Source organism: Tauraco erythrolophus, chromosome 3 (genome assembly GCF_009769465.1).
Source record: "Tauraco erythrolophus isolate bTauEry1 chromosome 3, bTauEry1.pri, whole genome shotgun sequence".
Taxonomy (NCBI): domain Eukaryota; kingdom Metazoa; phylum Chordata; class Aves; order Musophagiformes; family Musophagidae; genus Tauraco; species Tauraco erythrolophus.
This window is the reverse complement of record NC_141467.1, coordinates 6323542-6349182: the sequence shown is the minus strand read 5'-3', so window position 1 is coordinate 6349182 and position 25641 is coordinate 6323542. Positions and strand designations below refer to the sequence as shown.

Here is a 25641-nt window from a genome sequence, read left to right as displayed (position 1 = left end):
GTGAACATTTGTATTTACGGAATCTTTCTCTTATCTCCGGCCCTCCCAAACTCATTTCTTTGAGAGGAGCAGCAGTTTTCTTTTTCTTCACATTTTTTCCCCTCAGAGGTGCACACTGCCTTTCTCTTGCGCACTGCTGGTTTAAATCCATACATGCCAGCTGTCCCGTTAAGAATTATTTGCCCAAAAGTATTTTATTAGCCACCAATAATTGCCTCAGACAACTGTTAACCTCATAAAAGCTGAGATTAACATGGTGACTTTGAACTTTCTCTCGAGACTGCCGGTGTCGACTGAACAGGCACTTTCTGAGGTCTTCGCAGATGAATTTTCCTGATCAGAGAGAATATTTGTCAGCAGAACAAGATGAAAAAAGGTGCTACTTCAACTCCTCCTGTTTCACCTGCTAGTTCACCAGCTAGAGTTCAAGATCTGTACAGACTCTTCCTTATGCAATAAAATGCCATCAAATGTCAGGAAATATCAGGCTGTTATTCAAAACATTAGTCCAAAGGAAGTGTGACACAACTTTTTTTAGTATTTTTGTTTCTAAGTCAAAGGCAGCTGTTATTTTCTGGCTCGTAAGATGTCTGCTAAAATGCAACAGAAGCCTTACAAATATTTAGCAAGTTCCTTCAAAAAACAGTGATTTTTTTTTTTTTGGTGGTAATTTAACCTTCTAGTGTTCTCAACAGGAAAAGAAAACATTATATTCCAAATTAATCCACTGAGACAAAAAGAGGAGAAAAGACACTTTGGATTCCCTCCCTACAAAAAGCAAGTAAGTGAACCGATGATCAAAACCCAAAACCACTCATAGAATACAGCTCCTTAAGGCATACCAGAAGAATCTGAGGCATTTTTCCCCTCCATGCAGACATATTAATTAACAGCTAAATACAACTTTTTAGTATTCGTTTCCAAGAATGTTTACAGGCCAAAGTCCACCCAGGTCACCAAAACAGCTGCATGTTCCAATCTATAGCAGCAGCAGCCCATGGACTCAGAACTTCAGTTGAAGGTAACGCTGAAGAGTGGTAAGTAGCTTCTAGTATCTTAACTGTCTTTTAACATCTGCATATTTTTGATATATGGAGGACAATTAATATAGATGACAATTAATATATATATACACTTTTATATAGACTCATACAGAGAATACATGCATATGAATATTTACACACAAGCACGCATGTTTTTATATGTGCGCTTATATTTTACATGTACGTTAAAGGGTCCTTTAAGCTGAAAGCAAAAAGGGTAGAAAAGGGCACATCCTTTTCACAACTGCAAGAATCTGTGAGCCACGTTTTGGCCATCTCTGCACAGATGGTGTGACAAGTCCTGTAGACTCATCTGAAGTGCAAGTTTCTCTAGCCAAACATCTCCCTCCTTCCCACCAGTAAAAATAAATAAAGAAAGAAGAAAAAGAAACAAAAAGGGAGTCTCGAGAGACGGGATGAGTCAGAGGTTAGTAATGAACTACAGACACTCATCCCTGGGTCAGCGGTGCACGCCTAGCCCACGTCAGGAGGGACGGCAAATTGCTGGCAGTCTGGACCTAGAGGAAGCCGCTTTACGATTCCCAGTCCCAATGGTGGGATCCCCTCGGCACGGCTGCCGGCAGCGGCGCGAGGAACACAACAGAAGGGAATTGAAAGACTCAAAACACTTGCCAGCTCTGGAGAGAGACCACCCTGGTGACCCCTGTCTGAGCTGCTGCCTCTGCTCCATCTGTAGGGAGGTCTCTAGCACCCAGAGACGCCCAGCACACGCAGACACCACAGCGCCCAGTGCCAAAGGACACGCATCACGGATTCAGAGCCCAATCTGATTGTGGCATGTTTCTGGCATGGTATTTGAAACAAAGATATGAGGTGCCAGCATCATTGCCGTACACAGGACTAACAGCTACTTTTGGAACAAAGAGTTTGCAAATTTGTCAGGAACAGGGGTTAGGGGCTGTATCCTGTACTTTTATTCTGTCGCCCGCAATGCATTACTTATTTGCTTAGTTTCCCCTGAAATAAGGTTCATATAAAAGTTGACAGTTCTCCTTAGAAGAGGCAACCTTAGACCTGACATACCCTGTGCCCTGTTTTTGTGATCAACCCAGAGCAGCATATCCATCGCTTCCATGGACACTTGGCAGAGGTTTTCTTTTAGCTTCAGAGGTGGGATCTCTACTTGTGAAATCTAAACCAGACCAACACTCACTATTTTTTATTCAGTGTGGCTACAAATGAACAATACAGCTAACATCTATGAAATCTGCATGACCGTCTGGACTGCCATCAGCTCCTCAAGTGCGTATTGACGTAATATCCTAACCAGCAAGCACGTTACCCCAGGAGGCACTCCAGCAACCCGCAAATCAAAGTGCAAAGGCAACACTGACCTTTTAAAACTAACACTTTCTTCCCCATCACTTATATATCCAAGTATTTCTCTCCACTTCCCCAGAGGCCATACTCTCCACAGAACAATCATTAACTATTTGATGTTGCCCTCAACAAGAAATCATCAAAGTTGGATCCTCCCAAATAGTATCAATGGAAAGGCTGAAGAAAGAAGGGCCAGAAAGGAAAACACCCAGGAAGCCTTCAGAGAGGAAAGAAATGGAGATTTTTTTTAAACACTGTTGTTTCTAATTTCTTTTTTTTCTGCCTGCAGCAGAGGAACAGCTACAGTCCTGACACATTTCAGCAGAAGTAATGAAACACTTCTGTATCACAGCATTACTCTGACATTTAATTGACCGTGTATTTCCATCTTTTTGCCTTGCACGATTCCCCATCAGAAACGCTACACCCTGTTAAAATTAATCACTCCATTCACACTTGTTTGGATTTATGTGCCGCAGTTTCTATTCTGTGTCTCTCTCTTTTGCCTCTCATTGCCACAGAAAGCCCAGGAGTAATTTTGTACCTGTGGTCAACATGTCGAATTTTCTTTATTTACTTTAAGGTTAGATCACCTGAAAGCAGGTTGAGTCTGCACTAATTACCAGTATTTTTCAAACAGACTATGCTTTTTATGCTGGTAGTATTAACTTGAAAGGGGATATGTGAGCTGGCAATGTGCGCTTGCAGCCCAGAAAGCCAACCGTATCCTGGGCTGCATCAAAAGCAGCGTGGCCAGCAGGTCGAGGGAGGGGATTCTGCCCCTCTACTCTGCTCTCGTGAGACTCCACCTGGAATACTGCGTTCAGCTCTGGAGTCCACAACATAAGAAGGACATGGAGCTGCTGGAGCGGGTCCAGAGGAGGGCCATGAAGATGATCCGAGGGCTGGAGCACCTCTGCTATGAAGACAGGCTGAGAGAGTTGGGGCTGTTCAGCCTGGAGAAGAGAAGGCTCCGGGGTGACCTTATTGCAGCCTTCTAGTACCTAAAAGGGGCCTACAAGAAAGCTGGAGAGGGACTTTTTACAAGGGCGTGTAGCAATAGGACAAGGGGCAATGGATTTAAACTGAAAGAGGGGAGATTTAGATTAGATATAAGGAAGAAATTCTTCACTCAGAGGGTGGTGAAGCACTGGAACAGGTTGCCCAGAGAAGCTGTGGATGCCCCATCCCTGGAAGTGTTCAAGGCCAGGTTGGATGAGGCTTTGGGCAACCTGGTGTAGTGGAAGGTGTCCCTGCCCATGACACGGGCTTTGGAACTAGATGATCTTTGAGGTCCCTTCCAACCCAAACCATTCTATGATTCTATGTGCATTTCAGCACACAAGAGCAATGCTAGCGTAATAACTTTAGTTTAAAAATCTACTGCCTTACAACAGAATCTTGCTCTCCTTAAAGACAACACAAAGGTTGCAGCTAAGTGACACCCTGGGCTACAATACTGTGGACTTTATCTCGTTGAGGTCTATTTTGCACTCTATCATGCCCATTTCCCACAAGGAAAGGACCATGCAATAACATAAAGCCTTCAATGCGAAGAAAAACAATATATTTTTATCAGTCCTCTCAATATGAATGCACAAGCTCAGCCATGCCCAGGACATGCTGGCACAGAGTGAGCCCCATCTTGCGTACCTGTTCTGATGTTCCTGCAGCACTTGGTAGATGCTGATAAGGAAAGTTTGGTTTTTAAAGCTCTCCACAACGCAGTCCTTGTAGATCCGAAACTCAGCGGCTGTGACGGCCTCGCCCTCGGGAATCTGAGACAAATTAAACTTGAACTCCTTGTGGTGCCGCTGGTGAGGCGTGAACTCCTTGTCATACTCAACTGCAGATGGGAAAAGGAAAGGAAAGGAAAAAAAGGAACCATGACTAACATTTAACAACAAAAGGTTTCCACATGCTGCCACCTGTTCCTTCAAAAAAAACCCCAAGAATCCTGTTTTCTTCTCCAAAGATAGCTTTGGCAAGTGCCAGGAAAGCTTATGCAGCTAAAGCCTTTCAAATACAGTACTCAGAAAAGATGAATGTTCACCTTCTCTAGCCAATGCCTTTGAGATTTTCTATTTTTAAAGAAAAGCCAGATTTGACAGGTGAAATATGACCATGTATTTCGCTCCTGGGTGAAACACTGAAGCTATGACTGCCCCCAGCATTTCCCACCTGCGGATCTCTGTGTTCTTTACAGCATTTCTTAAGCCTCACACCTCTCTTCCAACAGAGGAGAAAATTAGCTCCATCCTGCTTTAGCACATAAAGGCACAGACAGAAGTAAGCGTTAGCACCAGGTCAACCAATTCCCTAACTGTCCTAAAAGCTGCTGTTTTCTTGCGCCCGGGTTTGTGCACTAGCCATCAGCCTGCCTTGCGAGCAGAGTGAGATCAACATGACACTTACTTCAAGGGTTAAAGTTAACCATACCTTCCCTTCCTTTGCAGAAGCTTATTTGAGAATGAGAGAGCCAAGAAGGAGTGACCCGTTTTGGTTTCTGGCCTTAGACCCTCCTCAGGTACGCTATAGGGTACAGAGTTTAAGACAGATGCAAACCAGAACCCCTCTTTCTTCAGGCTTCAGGATTTGCAGTTTCTCTGTTCAAGGTCGCCATTGCAAACTCTACTTCTAGTCCCAGTGTTGTGTTACTTGATTACATCTTGGTTTAGTCTGACTTTGACTTACTGTTCATTATTTCTGCTAATTTTCTATGAGAAATTGCTTAAAATATTAACATATTATATAAACATACAAAATTACATCTTTAAAGCCTCAAAGGGAAAAAAAAATAAAACCAAAAAACTGTTCCCACCAGTGCAACTGAAGAAGTACACATCAGTGATGAATAAGTCACCATTCTGTTATCATTAGGGACATGATTACAAGCGGAGAAGGCAGTGAGGGAAGTATAGATATCTTTTCACGTTCGTCTTTGTGCTCACTTCTTGTTGCTCCCTTCCTTAAGACTGCAAAGGCGTCCACGAGACTACCCTCACAACATCCCATGAGGTAAGCAGCAATCACCGTTTTACAGCTGGATTACTGAGTCACCAGGAGAGTGACTTGTCCAAGGACAGGCAGCGGAGGCTCACAATGGAGCCAGGAACGATGGCCAACGTGCTTTAGGTTTGTTGCTTTACCCACAGGTTACCTCCCCACAGAGCAGATACATCTCCCAGACACTGGAAACAGCCCACGGAGATTTTCCTCTCTACCTTTCCCGACTGCCTGTTCTTCCTCATCCCCCAGTCCCAGTTTCATCTGTGTCCTCTCCCTTTCCTTTGGCAGCCCTTTCATGTGAGCTGCCTCATCTGGCTGGGTCCCTGTCCTGGCTCCCTGCGAGACAGTTAGTCACATCCTTCTCTTTGAAGCTCGCCTGGAAATCTTTTCACCTCCGCATGACTGCTGCCGCCGAGCATTTTGTGGGACATCCTCCTTGGAGATGCTGTGTGAAGAGCTGCCATGGGGCGAAGAGGCAAACTTGCAAACTGCTGGCAGAGTTAGACACTGCTGCCAATTCTGGCAGTCTCACGTTGCATCTGTCCAAGCAGTTTAGATGCCAAATGACCAACAACTGCGGATGACCGGACCCTATGGCTTCCAGAAAGGAGGTGGTGACATCCAGCATCTCCATCAGAGATTGCACCAAGACAAACGATGATACCGCTTACTTCTAACGCCACCTAGGAATTACCTCACTGCCCATCAGTTATTGGCAAACTGGGCTTCCCTTTGAAGCATCCAGCCCTGCCTTTAACTGGGAACGATTCTGGCAATGCTGGACTTGTTGGTGTCACTGACACGTACGTCCGAAGGGGCCCGAGCTCCCTCATTACTCCTCACCCCAAGGTAAGACCATCCCATAATGGTGCGGCCAAATCCTTTCAGAAACTCACAGGCATCCAACCAACAAGAAGCCATGTTCAACTGCTTGCAGCAGGACGACGTGCCCAACTCGGCCTTTTTACTTGCTGCTACAAGACGGGAGGATGTAATTAATGGTGAGGGAATGTCTAAATCCACTGGTTTGGAGAGACACGCGTGTGAAACAACAATTCTCAATTTAGAACTTGCTACATCCTTGCTTGTGGGTGCAACAAGCAGCTGAAACCCACGTCCCCTCCCACACCGTCACCGGGACGAGCTGACCTGCCGGTGAGATGCAGCGAGACAGCTTTCCCCTGGGCTCCCAGCTGAGGACAATTAAGGAGAATCAGGAAGCGCAAGGGGAAGGACACCAGCAAGGGGAGGGACACAACCGGGATGAGCAGCAGAACCCCACAGGGTGCCGGAAAATTAAAATTACATGGGAGAGAAACAGCAAAGGGAATATTTGACACTTCCTGCCAGCTATGGCCCTACGTCAAGATGCGACATGGCCTCTTCCAGTGCGTGAGGGAGAGCAGGGAGATCACAGAGCCGTCCCACCTGGCACAGGGCTCAAAACGAGTCCTAACATCACTTTTTGTTGTTCCTTTCCAATCTGAAGCCAGCTACAGCCTTACCTCCGCTTGCCTCCTCTACAAAACAGGCAGATATAGCGATATAGCCAGACTCAAGTCCTTTAAATCAGTATTTTCCCCTACTTGTCTTGCAAAACGTCAAACACAAGCCACAAGAGGAAGAAAAACCCACCAAAACATCTACCACGGATCATCAAAAGTAGCTGCAGGTATGACACTTGACACCAAGTACCCTTTCCCAGTTTATAACTTGCCTGATATGTTTACAATAGTATTTTCCTGTTTTTTAAAGCTTTCTTCCTTTGTCCTCATCCTTGCCCGAATACCCTGCGCAATCACAGAAGCTGACTAAACCGATTGCAGGGGAAGCATTCAGACTGATTTTGCTATCAGGCTTGGCAGAATAAACAATCTGAAACACACAAACAAGGAAACCTTTTTTTAATCCTTCAGATTAAATAATTTAGCTTTTTCTGTTATAAGAAAGGCACGTCCAGAAAGAAATGCTGTTAAGTTGATGCTGTCCTCCTCAGTTGCGCCTCTACAACATCACAGGATGGAAAAAAGCCTACATTAAGCTTGCATGAAGCAAGTATAAAAGTTTAATGAGTTGGAAAGTTTTTCTGGCTATGTATCTTCCCATGATACAATGGAGGGTGGATTTTTTTTTTTTCTTCGTGGGAGTGGTAAGATATTTAAGTCCTATATACTCATTGTCACCCCATCAAGTTAATAATCAACTGTTTTCATTCAGCAAGACAGCTTAAAAATATAAAATGCTAACAGCTCTTCTCTGGGGGCTTTTTACTCCCTGGAAACTGTTCATTTTTAACAAAGAAGTCAAGTTTTAGAACAGTAAAATTTGGACAGGCAAGATCCAAGCTGCCAGTTCCCAGGATTACCCAGTCTGTATTGCTATCGCATTACAACCCATCAGATGACCTCGTGTTCAAAATGCAGACAGCGTACGCCAAAATGCAAGGCAACAGCAAAAAGGAGAAATCATTTCTCAAGCTGCTTTCCAATTTTTTTTTTTTTTTTTTTCTGTTTTCCACGTGAATTCGTTCAGGTCAGTCTGATCAGTGACATGTGAAATCCAAAGCTAATTTCCGTCCAAAGACGGACGTGTCCATGTCCCAGCTTCGTAAAGCCCTTGCAGGGAAAACTGGGCAGCTCACAGCCAGGGCAGGTTGAAAGCCAGCAGCCCTGAGCACCGCTGGCCTCCACCTCCCCCCAGTGCTGGCCAGAATGTCAGGACCAAGCCAGGCAAAACCAGGGATTGTAGGGTCATGACAAGAACTACAGCCGTATAAAATTCATCCTCATGGTCAGACTGCACTATCCTCTACATTACTCCTTATTTCCCGGAGTAGTTCCTCGGACACTGCAGATCCAGGTACGCACGTACCAGGGCAAGCTGGGAAAGGAGATGGCAGAGGTTTTAGCCCATCATGGGTGCACGTCCTCTGAGCCAAATGGAGTGTTTGCTCCACCATGCAGGGCTCTGCCCCCATCCTGGGTAGGGCTTCGGTTACTCCTTTGCTTGCGACACAAAGGAAAGTCTGAGCCGTGGACATCGGGAGTACCTGCCCTGAGTTTTCATTCCAGCTCATTTCTGAGCAGAGCGACTGAGCGTGCACAAACAGTTAACAGAGAAGCCTGTCAGTAGCTCTTTACATTCCCCTTAACAAATATTTTTAAATGCTATACAAACACAACACTATTGTTGAGCAGTTAAAAAGGCAAAAATGGCAAAATTAGGGTTACTGTGGTTTTGAATTTTGGGTATTCTAATTCTAACCCAGTGTTGCAATAGCCAATTTCAGCACAAAATGTCCTTGGTTTAAAAATAGCATACTGCTTACAATACTTGTTGCTTTAAAAGTACTGCACACACACAAAAAAAAAAAAATAAGAAATTAACACAATGCATTTATTTTGGTAACTTTATCATTCTACTTCCATTTGAGTGTGTCGCACACACCTTGGACCAAAGGAAATCTAAGTCTAATGACAATCATGGAAATAAACTTTCCTTGTATGTAGGAATTTTCAGCATTTCTTTTTGGATCTAAAGTAACTGGTATGCAGAAATAACAGGACAACAGTCTCTCCCAAGTAAACACAATTTTCAACCAGCAGAGTAGCATCAAGTGTCAGGATATTCAGTGTTTTTCTTCAGTTCTCAGGTATTGAGAAAAGTGTTAGGTCAGGTGCTCAGGTGAGAATCTCAATGGTGGCTTAAGAAAGTCTCTAGCTTATACTCTAGGAGCTAAAGCCAAAACCACTAATATATGTACTTATAACCTAGAGCTCCAAAAGTAATTTTTTTTAAATAAATTGTTTATATAAGTAATTATAATTTCCGTATCAACCTGGCTCCTTGGAAGGGGCAGAGAAGGAGTGGAGTAGCAAATGAATGAGATATCCCTGCCCATGGCAGGGGGGTTGGAACTAGATGATCTTTGAGGTCCCTTCCAACCCTAACCATTCTATGATTCTATGATTCTATAATTATTTGGGATGGGATATTCTGCAGCTGTCCTGTCCCCAGCACGGCTGAAACTTCTGAAGAATCTTTTACATGCCAAGATCTTCAATGATGACTTGATTTTGCAGGATCACTGCAACCACACTCCAGCAAGAGCAACCAGTATTCACAGCCTGCTTATGCAAAGTGAGTTTTGCACAAGTGTGCACGAATTCAGTTTGAGTATGAATGTAAGCCATTCCTGCTCATCTCTCTCAGCCTTCATGCCTGACCCTCTCCCTAATAAAATGAGAAAGACCCTGAAAACTGGAGTTTTTAACAAGAGATTCACTACCATAGCTACATAATAAGCACAGAGGCAATCTCTCTCTTTATGTCACCAATTTCTGCATGAAGTCAACAGCGTTTATCACATCTGGAGCAACGAAGCAGTGGATTAGGCCTCAAATACTTTAAGCATTACCGCAGCTCCAGCAGTCCCCTCTAATAAAAGGACTATGTACATATATCTCTGATCTACTGCTGCAACCTTACAGCTGCATCACTGGCATTTCTTCAACAATAGCTGTCAATAGTTTGCGCACAACAAAACTTATGTATGCCTAAAAAACCCTCAACTTTGGTCACAGGTGCTGTAAAAAGATGCAAAAAGCAGTTAAGAATCAAAGTATAAGGCAGGATTAATATAGAAGTTAGTAGTACTTTTATAAGACAAACTGATACATGGTGGGGGACGACAGAAGACAAGCTTTCAGGCATGCAAGCCTTTCATGCAGCCAAGCCAAGGGATGTCCAACTTCAGAGCAAAATTCAGTCTTCATTTGGGTCTTACGATTTGCCTCCTGTTTCACAGAAAGTGCTTATCTAGACCATCAGAAACAGGGATCTACATGGATGGGACTGGCAGCACATCCTTTTTACTCTGAAAAGATGCCCAGGATACGCCTGAAGTTTTGTCTGTATTTTCTAAATCTATCAGGTCAATCTAAAAAAAGACGACGAGTCTCCCAAACAGTCCTGTCTCACTGGCAGGTAATCACAACTGTGGAAGCAGTGTTACTATTAAAGATTAAAGCCAACCTTTATTACCAAAACAAGCAGTATTTCCTAAATACTGCTTAATAAAGAGCAAAGAGTACAACCCAAAGAGTGCAAAGTACAAGTTTAATGTCTTAAAATGGGAAAAAGAGAGGACTAAAAGGCTTCACACCCACTTTCTGCTGGTTAACAAGGAAACAGAAGTTAAGTTGTACTGAGCAGACCCGCAGGTGCAACAGCAGGTCTGCAGCAAAACCAGATGGCTCCTGGAAATATTGAGGATGCATCGGGGAAAGGATCGCTGCTGTCTGTTTTTCACACTTACGTCTAGCACGTGCCACTGTCAGTTGGATACCAGGCTAAAGACGTGTGGCGTAACCCACTGCAGTGACACCCTAAATCCATTACTGCTTAGAGACAGCACTGACTACTTTGTCCATACAGTATGGATCCAAAAGAAAGCGAAATCTTCCCATTCTCCAAACTAAGATTTATTAGCACGCCATTTCACAAACAGTGAGCAAGAAAAGTCTTTAAAATAGAAGAAACCCAAGTGAGACGTTAAACTAAAAGGTCTGAAAGCAAATCCTCCTCGGCTCGACATGCACATGGGTGGGGGAGATCCTTTCTTCCCACCTTGCTCTCAGCCCAGTGTCTTCAAATACTTTCCACCGTCACAGCAGCTCTATGCAGCCCCTCAGGGTCTCCAAGAACAGACTGTTTCTTTCTGTCACCCTGTTCGTAGTGATGGATCCATCAGTGAGCGCCTTCCCTACTGCCCCCGCTGCCACTCTCCTACGTGCCAGGTCTGCCCTGGTCCCTCTCTCCCTCCTTGCCCCCGTCTGAAAAGCAGAATGAGCAAAAATAACTAATTTCAAAAAAACAGCAGTCTCTCTGCCTCCCAGATATCTCCCCTGGATTTGCAGTACAGCATCCTCAACAAGCAGACCAAGGTTTGTTCTCATAGAAAAGAGCATGTGAAAACTCACCAGACATCATGAATGGAACTTAACCCGCTTGCCCTCTTGGTGATAAAAAGCAGTTTTTAAACAGAAAAAAAGTCTAGATACGTATGGTTGAACCTGGCATTGCACCTTTTGTTGATCCTTCTGGGTCCAGCTGAGACAACAGCTAGCTGTGCTACCACAAATATAATGCAATTGGAAGTTAATGCCTAGACATCTTTAAAGTAAGAGGAAGATTCAAGACCAATAAACTCCAAAAGGGTGCTTTCTTCGAAACAGCTACAATATCACATCTGGGCCGCCACAATATGAAGTGGAATTATTCCACTAACTCCAGTGGAGCGATGCCAGTTTATATCCGATGAAGACCTGGCTTTATGCTCAATAGCTTTGAGTGCCAGAAAAGAATGACTCAGAAAAATAACCCATCATTAATCCAATCCCAATGTAATTATGGAGATTAAATTTAAACAATAGCAAATCACTCTCTAAACATAACACTCTACAGAAGATCTTCAAAGGAGGAGGGCTTTTTACTTTTGGATGAAAAATAAAACTGAGCTCTTCTTTGTTTCTTTGTGCTGGGAATCGAGCTGGAATCGGCTTGTAAAATCAGATTAAAACAGTTGCACAACAGCTTCCTTTCAGGATTCTTGAACCAAAGGCAGTCTAAAAATCAAAATAATGCACTAACCAAATATATAATACCCATGGGAGACCAGAAAGTACTAAAAGGCATTTTCACATATCCACAAAGATACTTACTGTACGGCCAGTAAAGCTTTTCCACTCTCCACTGGGAGGTGGGAGGCAGCGGGGACCAGCCTCGCTCTGGCACATGATGGGAAGAGCTAAAGCGAAGGTGAGGAAGAGGAGAGCCCTCAGCAGAGTGCTTTGGGGACACTGGAAAGGCAGTCACCTCCTTCGTCCCCTCCCCACAGCTTCTGAATGCAAATGTTAACAAAACTGGTATTTTCTTTCCATACGCTGGCACATATGGCAGGTCCCTGCACTGAACACAGTGCTGTATCTTAGGAAAACAAAACATCTTTCTGCTTAAGAGATGCCAAATTGCTTTATCAAAGGCACTACTGTTCGCATTTTTGTGGCTGTATTAATGCAGTTCCCACTGAGAAGCTGATAAAGACCCTGCCTGCAAAAACATCCCTCTGGAAGAAGTGATCTGAAGCTATTTCGGTATTGAGTTTCCAAATAATTTATGATTAAAATAATATTATGCTTTCCAAACTCCATTTCTACTTCACAGCCAGGTTTCAGACACGCAGACCCCGGGTTTGGGGAAGAAGGCAATGCTGTCAGCCTGGTGGCAGGGACACACGGTAGGAAGCGCTGAGCAGTTATGCACGCGGAGGGAAGACAGTGCTCCTACTGCTCCTGTTTGCTCCCTTGGGTTGTTTGCTCCTGTGTCCATGCCTGCATAGTAACTGCCCAGGACACTTAAAGCCACCCGTGGAAATCTGCTCGCGGCGCTTCCCACCCTCCAGGCTCGCCACGGGTCACGCCACGTTTCCTGCTGGCATGGCCATCGGCACGCAGCTCCCTGGAAGCGTGCAGCTGCCCCAGGAGCACCAACTGGGTCTGGAAACGTTTTCAGGATTATTTTTTTTTAAATGGTGCAGCAGTTGCCTGGCTTATCTCGCATCATCTCTCACAATTATCCGCCCTTCTGCAGGAATTTAAGGCAGGTCAAACAAATCCACTTGTGCGTTTGAGCTAAATTTCAAAACCAAGGTTGTGCAAAGTGGGATTTTTTTTTTTTTTTTTAATTTATGGGCACTTCTTTCTCTTCTTTTTCCACAAGGGAGGTTTTAATCTTTATCACAGTAAGACTGTGATCAACCAGCAGCAAGTAGGAAACCAGGCAACGTGAAAACATTTGCAAGTGAAGCTCTGTGCTTTCATTTCATTGAGCGCTCACCTTGGCATCACTGACAGGTTTCAACTGTTCATTTAATAGCCCGGCTGAGAAGGATATCTCCTGAACACAATGCGATCACTCCCTGTAAAAATACTGCCCAGAGTACTTAAGGGTTCATAAATTATTGAAAAGGTTTAATCCAGCACTTGAGACACCAATACACGGGAAAAATCAGCCACACTTCAGAGCTTGTCACACTGTTTGGAAGCCTACGCCACCGCAATGGCGACATCGCTGACGTGACCCGCGACTCCAGCGGACACCGCGAAACGCTGTGGCGACACTTAGGATTTAGTGTATTTACACAGGGTTCCAACGTCGAGCGACTGCACTAAGCAGCAGCCAGGCAAAGGACCACCGAAGAGCTTTGGGGAACCGGCTTTGATGGAGACGTGGGAGAGCATGAAGGGTATCAGAGTTGGTGTCGGCCAGACAAGAGAAGACACGAGAAAGGAGGAAGCCCTGCACCTGAGGAGGGCAGAAAGTGATGGCAGGGATAAAAAGAATAAAAATCACAGTCCGGAGATGCCCCAAGTTCCCAATGTTCGGTACGACTGCAGAGCAAACACTCTCCGGGAAAGTCGAGGTGGGAAGACACCACAGATCTGAAGCCTGAGGGGAGTGAATGCACGAAGCGTTTGAAGAAACATTAAATATTTTAAAGATTATTCTTCCTGGTCACATATATTCGTCTAAGGAGCCGCGGTGAACCCCTCCTCGCTACCTCCGTTCACTGCACGCTGGCTCCACGCACCGCTCCGGAGGAAGCGGCTCCAACAGGCCTCCGGGACGTGGGGTGGTGGACCACCATGGCACCGGGATAACCCCCTGCACCAGCTGGAAGAGTCGGAGCCTTGGAAGACATTGAGTTACATGGAAACACCAGAGCACCCTTGCTAAACCCGCTATTTCTCTCGCTGCCCTTATTTATGACTCCTTTTGTTCCCACTCCCTCGCACACGACGAGGTCTCACAGCGGTGATGGCAGCAGCATTGAGGAGGTCCAGTGACCCAGAGGAGGTCCAGAGGCCCAGACAAGCTGCTGAGGTGGGGGATCTGTCAGAAACTCTTCTCTCAGAAAGCTCCGACCAACACCTGCATGGTGTCCCATTTGGTCCTGCGGACTGGAGGAGACCCGAGGCAAAGTGAGTCCTCTTTAGTGGAGACATGAGGAGCCTCAGCACCCGCTGCCCTGATCTCCTCCTGCTCTGCTGCATCGCCAGCGAAGGCAGACATGGCCCCGTCCTCCGCGGATAACGAGGAGCCTGGCTGCGCGCAGGGTGTGCATAACCCTGCCTCCCAGTGCGCTCTTCTCGCAGGGACAAAATAAAGGGCTGGGAAGGAGAGGGGAAGGATGAAGAAAGAGGGATGGATGAAGGAAAAGGAAAGCCTCACCACTTCCTCAGCCTCCTCCAGCTAAGGCAGATGGGCTGCGAAGCCCCTCAGGGCTCTCACTGCGCAGCGCCAACACATCTGGCCATGAAAACTGAGGAAAACTTAACAAGAGACAGAAATCCCAGGATATTTTACAGCTTTCACAGCAATGTGAGGTAATTGGCCCTCTTTCCGAGGCAGTAACATCTTGTGGAGCGCTCTCTCCATGCTTGTCCCATGTCACCCTTTGTCCCCACCATGCGAACTTGCACCCCGAGGCAGGTCGTGGCCTCGCTCCATGCTTTGCACAACCCCATGTTCACACTCCTCCATGAGAGCCACAAAACGTGGGACCAGCCATGCCTGCTCCAACCAAAGCTCCCTGTTACCTGCCTTGCACCCACCAGGAGCAGATGCCAATGGAAAAGCAGAAAGGGTCAAGCCTCCTCAGTAAGTTCCCAGAGACTTCCAGCACGCACCATAGCATAAGCCTGGCACCACCATGGAGCTTGGTTTAGGTAAGATGAGCTCTGGGCACATTCCCCCTCCATGCAACCCACAGGAGGGATGCAGCGGAGTCAACTAGAGGAAGCTCCTGGCGTGCCTCAGTCGTAAAAACGGAGGTTTCCTGCCCTACCAAACCACCTAAATCCTATTTTTCAATCTGCCCATTGGCCAAGCCAGCAGGGTGTGATTTGGGAGATGCCTTTTTTACTTCTGAAATCTTATCTGCTGTCAACCAGCATTACAATGCTGCAGAGAGCCAAGCAGCCGTCAGGCATTTAAAAATTTGCAGCCGCTGTGGGTGGTTGGAGCAGAGGTCACAAAATGGTCATTAATAGTTTTACTTAACCTGCAGCCTTTCAGCTTCTCAAAACACAGCTTTAAAAAGAAAAGAAAATGACATCACACGGCTTTAACAATCTGCATAGGGGTAAAGAATTTCGCCCTTTAAAAAAAAAAATAAATTAAAATAAGAAAAAAAAAAAAACAACTTGACAAAAAGCCCCAGTTTGCTTAACAGCTTTTCTCTAAGCCTTCCTTTTTCATTATTTTTTATATTCCCATATTCCCCAGTGACCAGAAGCATACTTGGAATGTCTCTGTCCATCTGAGAAAGCCATTGGCGGCTGCAGCCCAGCATCAAGCCCCAGGGGGACGCAGCTCCTCTTCCCGGCCATGGAGCACGGTGCCCTGGCAGGTCAAAAGCCAGGAAGATACAAAGCTTTGGGGAAGATGGGAGAGTCCTGGTTGGGGTAGGAAATCCTAAGGAAAAGGTAAGACTTGAGGAAAAACACCATTAAAAGAACTACTAAAACAGGATTTATGGAATAATCCTTAGTTCCACATTGTTGGCCTGACTTTAATACAGTAGCATAGCTGGGTAGTTCACCTGAAAAACATCCAGCAGGAAAACGCACAGCTTCTGCCAAGTTATACTTTTTTCTTTTTTTTTTTCCCCCCCTTCTTTTTCCCCCCTCTCTCACCAAAGACAAAAAGCAATCCTTGGGCTCGAGGTGCCTAAAATTTAAAGTTACATACAAATGGTCTTAAAGTAACAGCACATAAATTGACTCCAAAAGTCCTCAGGTTAACAAATAGGAAATTAATAAACTTTGCTGGTTTAAAAGCCAACCCATTATGTAGGCATTTCTGGCTTTTAGTTTATCTTGACCCTTTTTCCTTGAATTACTGAGTTCCTGGAGACAGAATTTAAAATGAACAAAGGAGAAGGTGTTAAAATTCTCAGCAGAGCTGCATGCCCACAAATTAATTTTTAGACATTTGGCTTCTACATCTTCCCTCTTTGCGATTCATGTCCCGGCTGTTTGGCCATCCCAGCATTTCTCTGCCCCACCCAATCCAGCCTTGTCATCACTGATTTTATTTTTCCGCTCCTTCTCTCTTAGTAATGCCCTCCTCTCTTGCCTTGACTGGTCGCATGCCATCCTTGGAGAAAAATATCAAGACTCTCCTGACTTTTAGTAAAGATAAATACATAGAGAGAGATCGATTTAAATAAATACTCACAACCAATTTCAAATTTTGATCTTAAAATACGTCTTTTATCTTTTGAGAACATTAAAAACACATCAGACATGACAACAGCTGAATTGCCCAGACACAGATTTTAGTTTATGACTCAGTGGCAAGCACACCAGTTACAAAAAATTTTGCCACTTTTTTTTAAAAAAAAGTCTTTTAAAATCTTTTTTCCTTTTTTAACGTCATTGCAGGATGGTAATGCTATAGATCTGACAGTGTTAGCAAGGCTCCAGGGAGATCGCTGCCATATCTAGTCAGTTTTTGTTGGTGTTTTAATGAGAAAACCACCAACTATTAGAAAGTTTGGACCAGGCTAGCACCTCAACGCACTCTCTTTACAAACACACAAACAGTAGGGCGATCTAAACCCTTTTTTAAATCCAAAACCCTTTTTAATGCACATTTACTAAATCATTTTCACCCCTGCACACTGAACTGCCCTAACAAGTGGGGTTGTGGCTCATGTGAGTGAATGTTTTTACTGCTGTTCTCACACAGAGGCAGCAAGGCTAAAGCTTTATATAATGTTTGCATGCAGAAAAAAGGCAATTAATTATATGACATGTTCTAGTGATGAACTTCCTCCGGTCAAAATAGGAGAACAGGAACCTAAACGTTGTATAATTGATGTTATTAGCTGCAGCTGCTATCATACTTAGAGAAATCTCCAACTCAGAAACAGCAGCGATGAAGCGCTCCAGGATGAGTAATAATATGCTTGATATTAAGGGAGGGGGATAAAAAGGATTCTAAAAAATGTGCTCTCTGGTACAATAATAGTCTCTCAGAGAATTGCCAGGCAGAAAACACTGCGGGACACCAAACGAAAAACACACCACATTTAAAGTGTTGTCTCCATTAAACTGAAACTGAGGAGGGGGGGACGGGGGTAGAGAGGAAACCCCTTGTATTTACCTAACCTACACGAATGCTAATGCTCACACGTGTGTTGTAACAAGATTGGGGACTTTGAAAGCTCTAATCAGTAGGTGCATGAGCAAATATTTATTCTGATCCATTCCAACTCTCTGTGGTTTGTAAATCCCCAAGAAAAAAAAATAAAAATCTGCAGAACAAACCAGTCTAGACCACAGATTCTGGCTACTTTATGCTAGTTAGAAAATTACAGGAAATAGGCCAACTCCAAGGAGGGTTTCTTGGTGGACTTTTTTGTTTGTTTTCTGAAGACCTGTGACTACCTGATGTACATGCACTTGTTTGGGTAGCTGAAGAGAATTCTTTCAGGCATTCTTTAAAGCATAATCACTACAATATAGAATTCCACGTGCTTGATGTCTCGGCGAGGTGTTGATGTATATAACCTCACAGACTCTTTCTGACCCATGCTTTTCATCTGAAGATATTAAAAAAAAAAACCCACCCCCAAACCAAATAATAAAGTCTTTGTATTTTCAAGATCCTGAAGAGTTTCTAGCCACATTATTTCTCATCCTGTTACCCAAATGAGAAAGAATCACTCGATATCTTTCCATCAGAGGAAAATCTGAGCTGGAAAATATTTTAGATAGGTGGTTTATCTTACTGGGGGGTAGCATCCATTCAAAGTGTTGGAAGATCTTTCCATCCTGTGTTAGAAAACCTTTTCTATGTGATGAAGACAAAGTTTCTGCCTTTACCATGTGGAAAACATCAAAAGCTTCAGCAACTCTGCTTTAGGCTGAGCCAGAAAGAGTCTGGATGAAACAGGACTCTCGGCTCCTACTGTAGGCACTGAGATAAGTCCAGGCATGTAAAAAAATACTGGTATCTACCACAATATATTGTATTTATAGTTAATAATTATTATTAATATAATAATTAATAATATATTGTATTTATTTCATATATTGTACAAAAAATATTGGTAAATGTCTATACAGGCCCTCTATAGACAGATAGGAGCAGCCTCTTGTTCACAGGCCCTGGTCCTCATGGAGGACTCCAACCACCCCAATATCTGTCGGAGGGACAACACAGCAGGGCAGAAGCAATTCAGGAGGTTCCTGGAACGCACTGATGATAACTTCCTTCTCCAAGTGACAGAGGAACCAACCAGGAGAGATGCTATGCTGGACCTTGTTCTCACCAACAAGGAGGGGCTGTTGGGGAATGTGATGCTCAAGGGCAGCCTTGGCTGTAGTGACCATGGAATGGTGGAGTTCAAGATCCTTAGGGCAGCAAGGAGGATGCTCAGCAAGCTCACTACCCTGGATTTCAGGAGAGCAGACTTTGGTCTCTTCAGGGATCTGCTTGGTAGAGTACCATGGGATAAAGCCCTGGAGGAAAGGGGGGCCCAAGAAAGCTGGTCAATATTCAAGGATCACTTCCTCCAAGCTCAGGAGCAGTGCATCCCAACAAAAAGGAACTCAGGCAGAAATATCAGGAGGCCTGCATGGGTGAACAAGGAGCTCCTGGACAAACTCAAACACAAAAAGGAAGTCTCCAGACAGTAGAAGCAAGGTAGTCTAGGAGGAATACAGAGAAATTGTCCAAGCAGCCAGGGATCAGGTTAGGAAAGCTTAAAGCCCAGATAGACTTAAATCTGGCCAGGGACATCAAGGGCTACAAGAAAAAGTTTCTAAAGGTATGTCAGTGATAAAAGGAAGACTAGGGAAAACGTGATTCCTCTCTGGAAGGAAATGGGAGACCAGATTACCCAGTTTATGGAGGAGGCTGAGGTTCTCAATGACTTTTTTTCCTCAGTCTTCACTGAAAAGTGCTCTAGCCACTCTGCCCAAGTCACAGACGGCAAAGGCAGGGACTGGGAGAACGAAGAACTGCCCACTGTAGGAGAGGATCAGATCTGAGACCATCTAAGGAACCTGAAGGTGCACAAGTCCATGGGACCTGATGAGGTGCATTCACGAGTATTGAGGAAACTGGCAGATGAAGTTGCTATGCCACTATCCATCACATTTCAGAAGTCGTGGCAGTACGGTGATGTTCCCACCAACTGGAAAAGGGGAAATACAATCCTCATTTTTAAAAAGGGAAAAAAGGAAGACCCAGGGAACTACAGGCCAGTCAGTCTCACCTCTGTGCCTGGCAAGATCATGGACCAGATGCTCCGGGTGACTATGCTAAGGCACATGGAAAAAAAGATGATTGGTGACAGCCAACATGGCTTCACTAAGGGTAAATCGTGCCTGACAAATGTGTTGGCTTTCTACGATGGGGTCACAGCATTGGTGGATAAGGGAAGAGTAACTCACATCATCTACCTGGACTTGTTCAAAGCATTTGATGCTGTCCCTACATGACATCCTTGTCTCTAAATTGGAGAGACATGGATTTGACAGATGGACCACTCAGTGAGTAAGGAATTGGCTGGATGGTCACACTCAAAGAGTTGCAGTCAATGGCTCAATGTCCAAGTGGAGGCCAGTGACGAGTGGTGTTCCTCAGGGGTCGATATTGTGTCCAGCACTGTTTAACATCTTTGTCAGCTGTCATGGCCACATGGACAGTGGTACTGAGTGCACCCTCAGCAAGTCTGCAGATGACATCAAGCTGTGTGGTGTTGTGGACATGCTGGAGGGAAGGGATGCCATCCAGAGAGACTCTGACAGGCTGGAGAGGTGGGCCTGTGTGAACCTCATGAAGTTCCACAAGGCCAAGTACAAGGTCCTGCACGTGGGTCGGGGCAATCCCAAGCACAAATACAGACTGGGCGGAGAATGGATTGAGACCAGCCCTGAGGAGAAGAACTTGGAGGTGTTGGTTGATGAGAAGCTCAACATGAGTCGGCCATGTGCACTTGCAGCCCAGAAAGCCAACTGTATCCTGGGCTGCATCAAAAGAAGCTGTGGCCAGCAGGTCGAGGGAGGGGATTCTGCCCCTCTACTCTGCTCTCATGAGACCCACCTGCAGGACTCCACTAACCTTTGGGGTCCACAACACAAGAAGGACATGGAGCTGTTGGAGTGAGGTTAGAGGAGGGCCATGAAGATGATCCGAGGGCTGGAGCACCTCTCCTATGAAGACAGGCTGAGAGAGTTGGGACTGTTCAGCCTGGAGAAGAGAAGGCTCTGGGGAGACCTTCTAGCAGCCTTCCAGTACCTAAAAGGGGCCTACAAGAATGCTGGAGATGGACTTCTTACAAGGGCATGTAGTGATAGGACAAGGGACAATGGCTTTAAACTGAAAGAGGGGAGATTGAAATTAGATATAAGGAAGGAATTCTTCACTCAGAGGGTGGTGAAGCACTGGAACAGGCTGCCCAGAGAAGTTGTGAATACTCTGTCCCTGGAAATGTTCAAGGCCAGGTTGGATGAGGCTTTGAGCAACCTGGTCTAGTGGAAGGTGTCCCTGCCCATGGCAGAGTAGATGGAACGAGATGATCTCTAAGGTCCCTTCCAACCCAAACCATTCCATGATTCTATATTTTCTGATAAGTATTTCCATTAAAAATGCTCTTCTCATAACTATGCTTTTAATATTTTGGCTTTTGGGGTGTTTTTTTTTAATTAGGGAAAAGAAATAAACCCACAATTAAATGTTTTTAGCGGGAAGAAATATTTATGTTCAAAGACAAGATTTTATTATAAATTAAAAAAATGCTGATGCCTAACAACAGCAAAGCTGACACAAAACTTCTCGAGCATGTATTTTGACCTCACATTTCTGGATCAATTTTACAGTAAGTTTTTTTTCTTCTGCCATTGCCTTTCTGCTGTTTCTTCATAGCTGTTCACGGTGGGAAGAGCAGCACAAATGCAGCACCAGCAGCTGGGATAGTTACCCTACATCCAACGCACGGTTTGCCATGGGACCTACCCAAGTTGCCTCTCACCCAAAAAGGCGCTGGACATGGGCAGTGGTCAGATAACTGATAGCCTAACGGATCTGAGATAAGGTTATTACCAACTGTGATTTACCGCAGTCACATATTGGATTTGGCTCAGTGCATCACAAATAAATCCTCTTTGGATACCGTGGGATTACCAAGCATAAATATCAAGGTCTGTAGACAAGTATCTGAAACGGTGCGACTATTCAGTTAAAAAAGTCCCAAACAAACAACACACACACACAAAAAAAAGCCAACTGTCCTCTGCACACAGAAGAAAGTGTCATGGAGAACCTTCGAAGAGACACCCAAATCTGAATCATGGCACGGGACGTCCCCTCCCCTGTCTCTAATTGCCTTCAGGAGAGGAACCACCTCAACACACAGACCGCTGCTGCTCAGCACCTTCCAAGAAAACGACCTTCCCATGGGCAATTGGATGGCTTGAACACTCTGCAAATTAAACAATCTTCTTTTTGTGTCCCTTGTTCAATACAAAGCCGCTGAGCCCTTACTGCAAGTTCCAGCTCCCAGCACTGCCCTTCAGGCTGTCACCACCACTTTCACTCCATAGCGGGGCCAGACCATGCAAACACTACTCCAGTCTCAGCTCAGTGTCTGCCAAAGACCATAGTCGCTCGTCTTGGAGCACCTTGGAAAGCCCACTCTGACACTTTTCTGGATAAAGTGAAAAGGAATGGAGTGAAAGAAGAGTCTCTTCTTACCTCCCTCTTCTAGTATTTTATTTGCAGCAGCTTTACAGTTAAGTTTGCAAGGGATCTCCAAAAGAAACTGGATTTTTCCCCCTCCTCCCTGTTAAAATCCATTTTAAAAGTCATATTGCTTTCAGAATTGATGGGATAGAGAAAAGACAAAAGTTCATGAGCTAGTCTATCCATAAAGAAATATAAGTTTAGAAGGACTTGTTAAGGCCCTTTTATTTTGGTTACGTTGCTAACAGCAAAATGTGCACTGATAAACCTTCCAAATTAATATATATATACACACAAGTGTGGAATCAAGTGCAAGTTGATTCAGTTCATATAAAAAACAGTTTTGCATTGTAATATAAAATATTTCTACAGATTGTCTCTGTGTGAGCAGCTTCAGCCACATTATGAAAGGACCTCAGGAATCCTATAAAGACAGAAGCAAAACAGGTAAATGGATGCAAAGTAAAACTGAGAAAAAAAAAATAAAATGAAATGCCTTAAAATTTACTACCTGCTAATACATACAAATAGCCAACTTTCAGGCTGACACTCTGTGCTCCGTATAGGTCATGTCCTACAAGGAGAAGAGAAGCTAAAGCTGCATTTCTGTACAGCTCAGGTAAGGCTGTGGGTGTATGTTCATTATATCCTCCCTCAAAGACTCGTATTTTCTGTACATGCAGCTTTAATGTTGTATTTGCTGACATGGGTTAGTTTTCTTCTTAAAACTGAACGCTCCTGAAAGGCTGCACACTCTTAAATACCAACATGGGCTGAATCAAAAGTCTCTGACAGATACATGTCATATTCTGTATACAACAAATACTCCTCCTTTCCCCACACTGTATTCCTTGTCCAAGGAGATGTACGTTACAAGCTCAAACTTGCCAGCATTAAGCAATGGCAAGAAACTGCCTCTCAGAATCCCTTCCAACACAGACACCTTAGCAAGGAAAGTTATGGTCTCGTTTGATTTTCACATTTCTAGAAAAGAGCTTCAATAAAGGATATTACTGAAGAAACAATAAAAGTTTCTTAATTTTATTCCTATCAGAAATTCTTTACAAACTTTGTGGATACCATCATGGCTTAGATGTCTCACAGGTAGCTGTAAACTACTCAGCAGTGCACTGCTTAAGAAGCGAAACGTCTCTTAATTAGGATGAATAAGATTTTTAAATGTTGATACACTCAATTTGATACTTAAGCACTCAAAGTTTGCAAAACTGCTCATCTGCTGCAATTCCCATCCACTTTCTATTTTGGAGTTAAGAAAGCATAAAATTCGTAACTTCATTGAAGTACCTGGTTCACGCTGGTTTTCACAGCATCTCAATCCTTTTCAGCAGCTGTGACTTCACAATAAAAGCTGAAGCTCACAGGAAAACACCTAGCGATTTTTAGAAGTCCAGGACTACAACAGGGCAAGAAAGGGAGCTTCCATTTCCAAAACACCCACACTTCTGAGTGAATGCTGTTTAACGTCAGACTAGAACCAAAGTGTCACAAAGTTAAACTAGTGCAACAAAAATGCTGAAATTACGTTTTGTTGAAGCATGAAGTTTCATGCTGTCCATAAAAATTCCAGCTTACAAGAAAACAGAAATTACTAGATGAAAAGATGCAAATAGCCTAATTTCACCTCAATTTATTCTGAAGCTAACTGATTATTTTTTTTTAAATAAAATCATCTTGCTCCTGAAAAACACTTCTGTTTCAAACATAACTATTTTTCAGTCGAAAACAAAACTTAGTCCTAAAATGACAATCTGCGACCCCAGGGGTGCTCCCTTGGGCTGCTATCTCCACTGAGAGCCCCATCTCCACAGGGAGAGCAGATCAGCAGAGGAGCAGAGGGCTGTAGGGGACAGTTCCTCCAAAACAGCACCGATCCCTTGTCCGAAAAGTTTAACAGCATTGGGCTGTATGGTGGTACCTCTGGATTGATATCACAACAGGCAGGAATACCATCACAACCACTGAGACTGGTTAGTCCTCTATGGGAAGGTGCACAGAGCACCATGTGTATTTCCTCTTAGAGGTACACTCAAAAGAAGTCCTTTCCAAAGACACAGGTGGAGTTTCTCCAGCAATTTAAGCCCAGCTTTACGCAAACCCTAGGTGATACGGGGGTGGACTGCAGCACTTGCATCATGTTGTATGAAACCGCCCATAAGAGAGGTCAGAGCACGCAAAGAGAAAGAGCTCGGGGAAACCCGCCTGGTTTCACCAAAGGCTGCTGCTTTATCAGGTAGAATCCAAAAGTACACTTAGGACATTTCAGCTAATTCACAAAGAGCTCAGCTGAACTCAAACAGTTACCAGAAATGCAGAAGGTCTTGCCTCTACTGGGGCAAGAAGGCTCAATCAAAACCATACCTGACACTCTTGAGTTATTTGAAGTACTGCAGTCACAACAGTCCCCCAACTGAAAACTCCGTAGGACAAGTTATTTAACTGATGTAACAGCCACACCTTTCACAAACCTGCAATAGGCAGGTTAAGAGCCTCGTGAAAACCCCTTTCTGCTCTTAAGTCATTGTTAAGAGTCTCATGAAAACTCCTTTCCACAAAGCAACCTCTCCAAGTTATTTGACCAATTGCAGGTATTTGCTTCTGACATAAAACCAAACACAAGTCTATTTGCTTTGGTTTTTTTAAAAAAAATACCGTGGAAAGACCTTAGGAAACCAGAATGTAAATTATTTAGCAGCTTTTCTCTCTAACAAGATGAAATATTTTGCTGGCATCTGTAACAAATCTATATTTTTAATACCAGTAGCATGCTGAACAAGCAAGGCAATTTAATGCTGGAAAATATTCTACTTGATTTTCCTCATTTCCCAATAAAATTGGCTGAACTTTATTTGGCTGTTCACCTCCACCAACTAAAGACTGACATCTGCTTTTTGGTCTATGCAGGCAACAGAAAGTTTCCATTTATTTAGAGTTCATTTTGCATTCCTATAGATAGCAGAAAACCGTAACAAAATTTTGCATTTGCAGGAAATAGCATTCACATCACAAAGTACAGGAGTAGATATTCAGAAAGACTAGAAAATACCTGATTAAATACTGCACAATCTATTTAACCTCTTAAAAAAAAAAAATCTACTCTCCACTGCTCGTTTAGTATACCTGCATGCACTTGCTACATGTTTATCTACATTACAAATGTAAGAGCGTAAAAAATGTGTTTTCAGACCATTCCCAAATTTTTACTGTAGAGATAACTATGTTTTATAACCAGGAAGGAGCTCGGAAGCAGATGGTATAGTCAAGTATCGGCATAGGTGGATTAATTAAGGAACTAAACCCTCCCTCTCATTTGATCACCATATGCAATAGGCTAACCACAGACGAACCGTGGCTCTTATGGTTCTTTCTCCTGCCTACCTGGCTGCATCTTTGCCATGACTTGGAACATTGT

At 44.1% G+C, this 25641-nt stretch overlaps 1 protein-coding gene across 1 annotated transcript in view; it reads right to left on the bottom strand.

The window, feature by feature from the left end:
• BMP6 (bone morphogenetic protein 6) overlaps window positions 1-25641 on the bottom strand; it is a 127097-nt gene that overhangs the window by 21816 nt on the left and 79640 nt on the right. Inside the window, 1 exon segment of the mRNA XM_086608910.1 lies at window positions 4038-4230. Coding sequence (XP_086465036.1) covers window positions 4038-4230 — 193 coding nt within the window.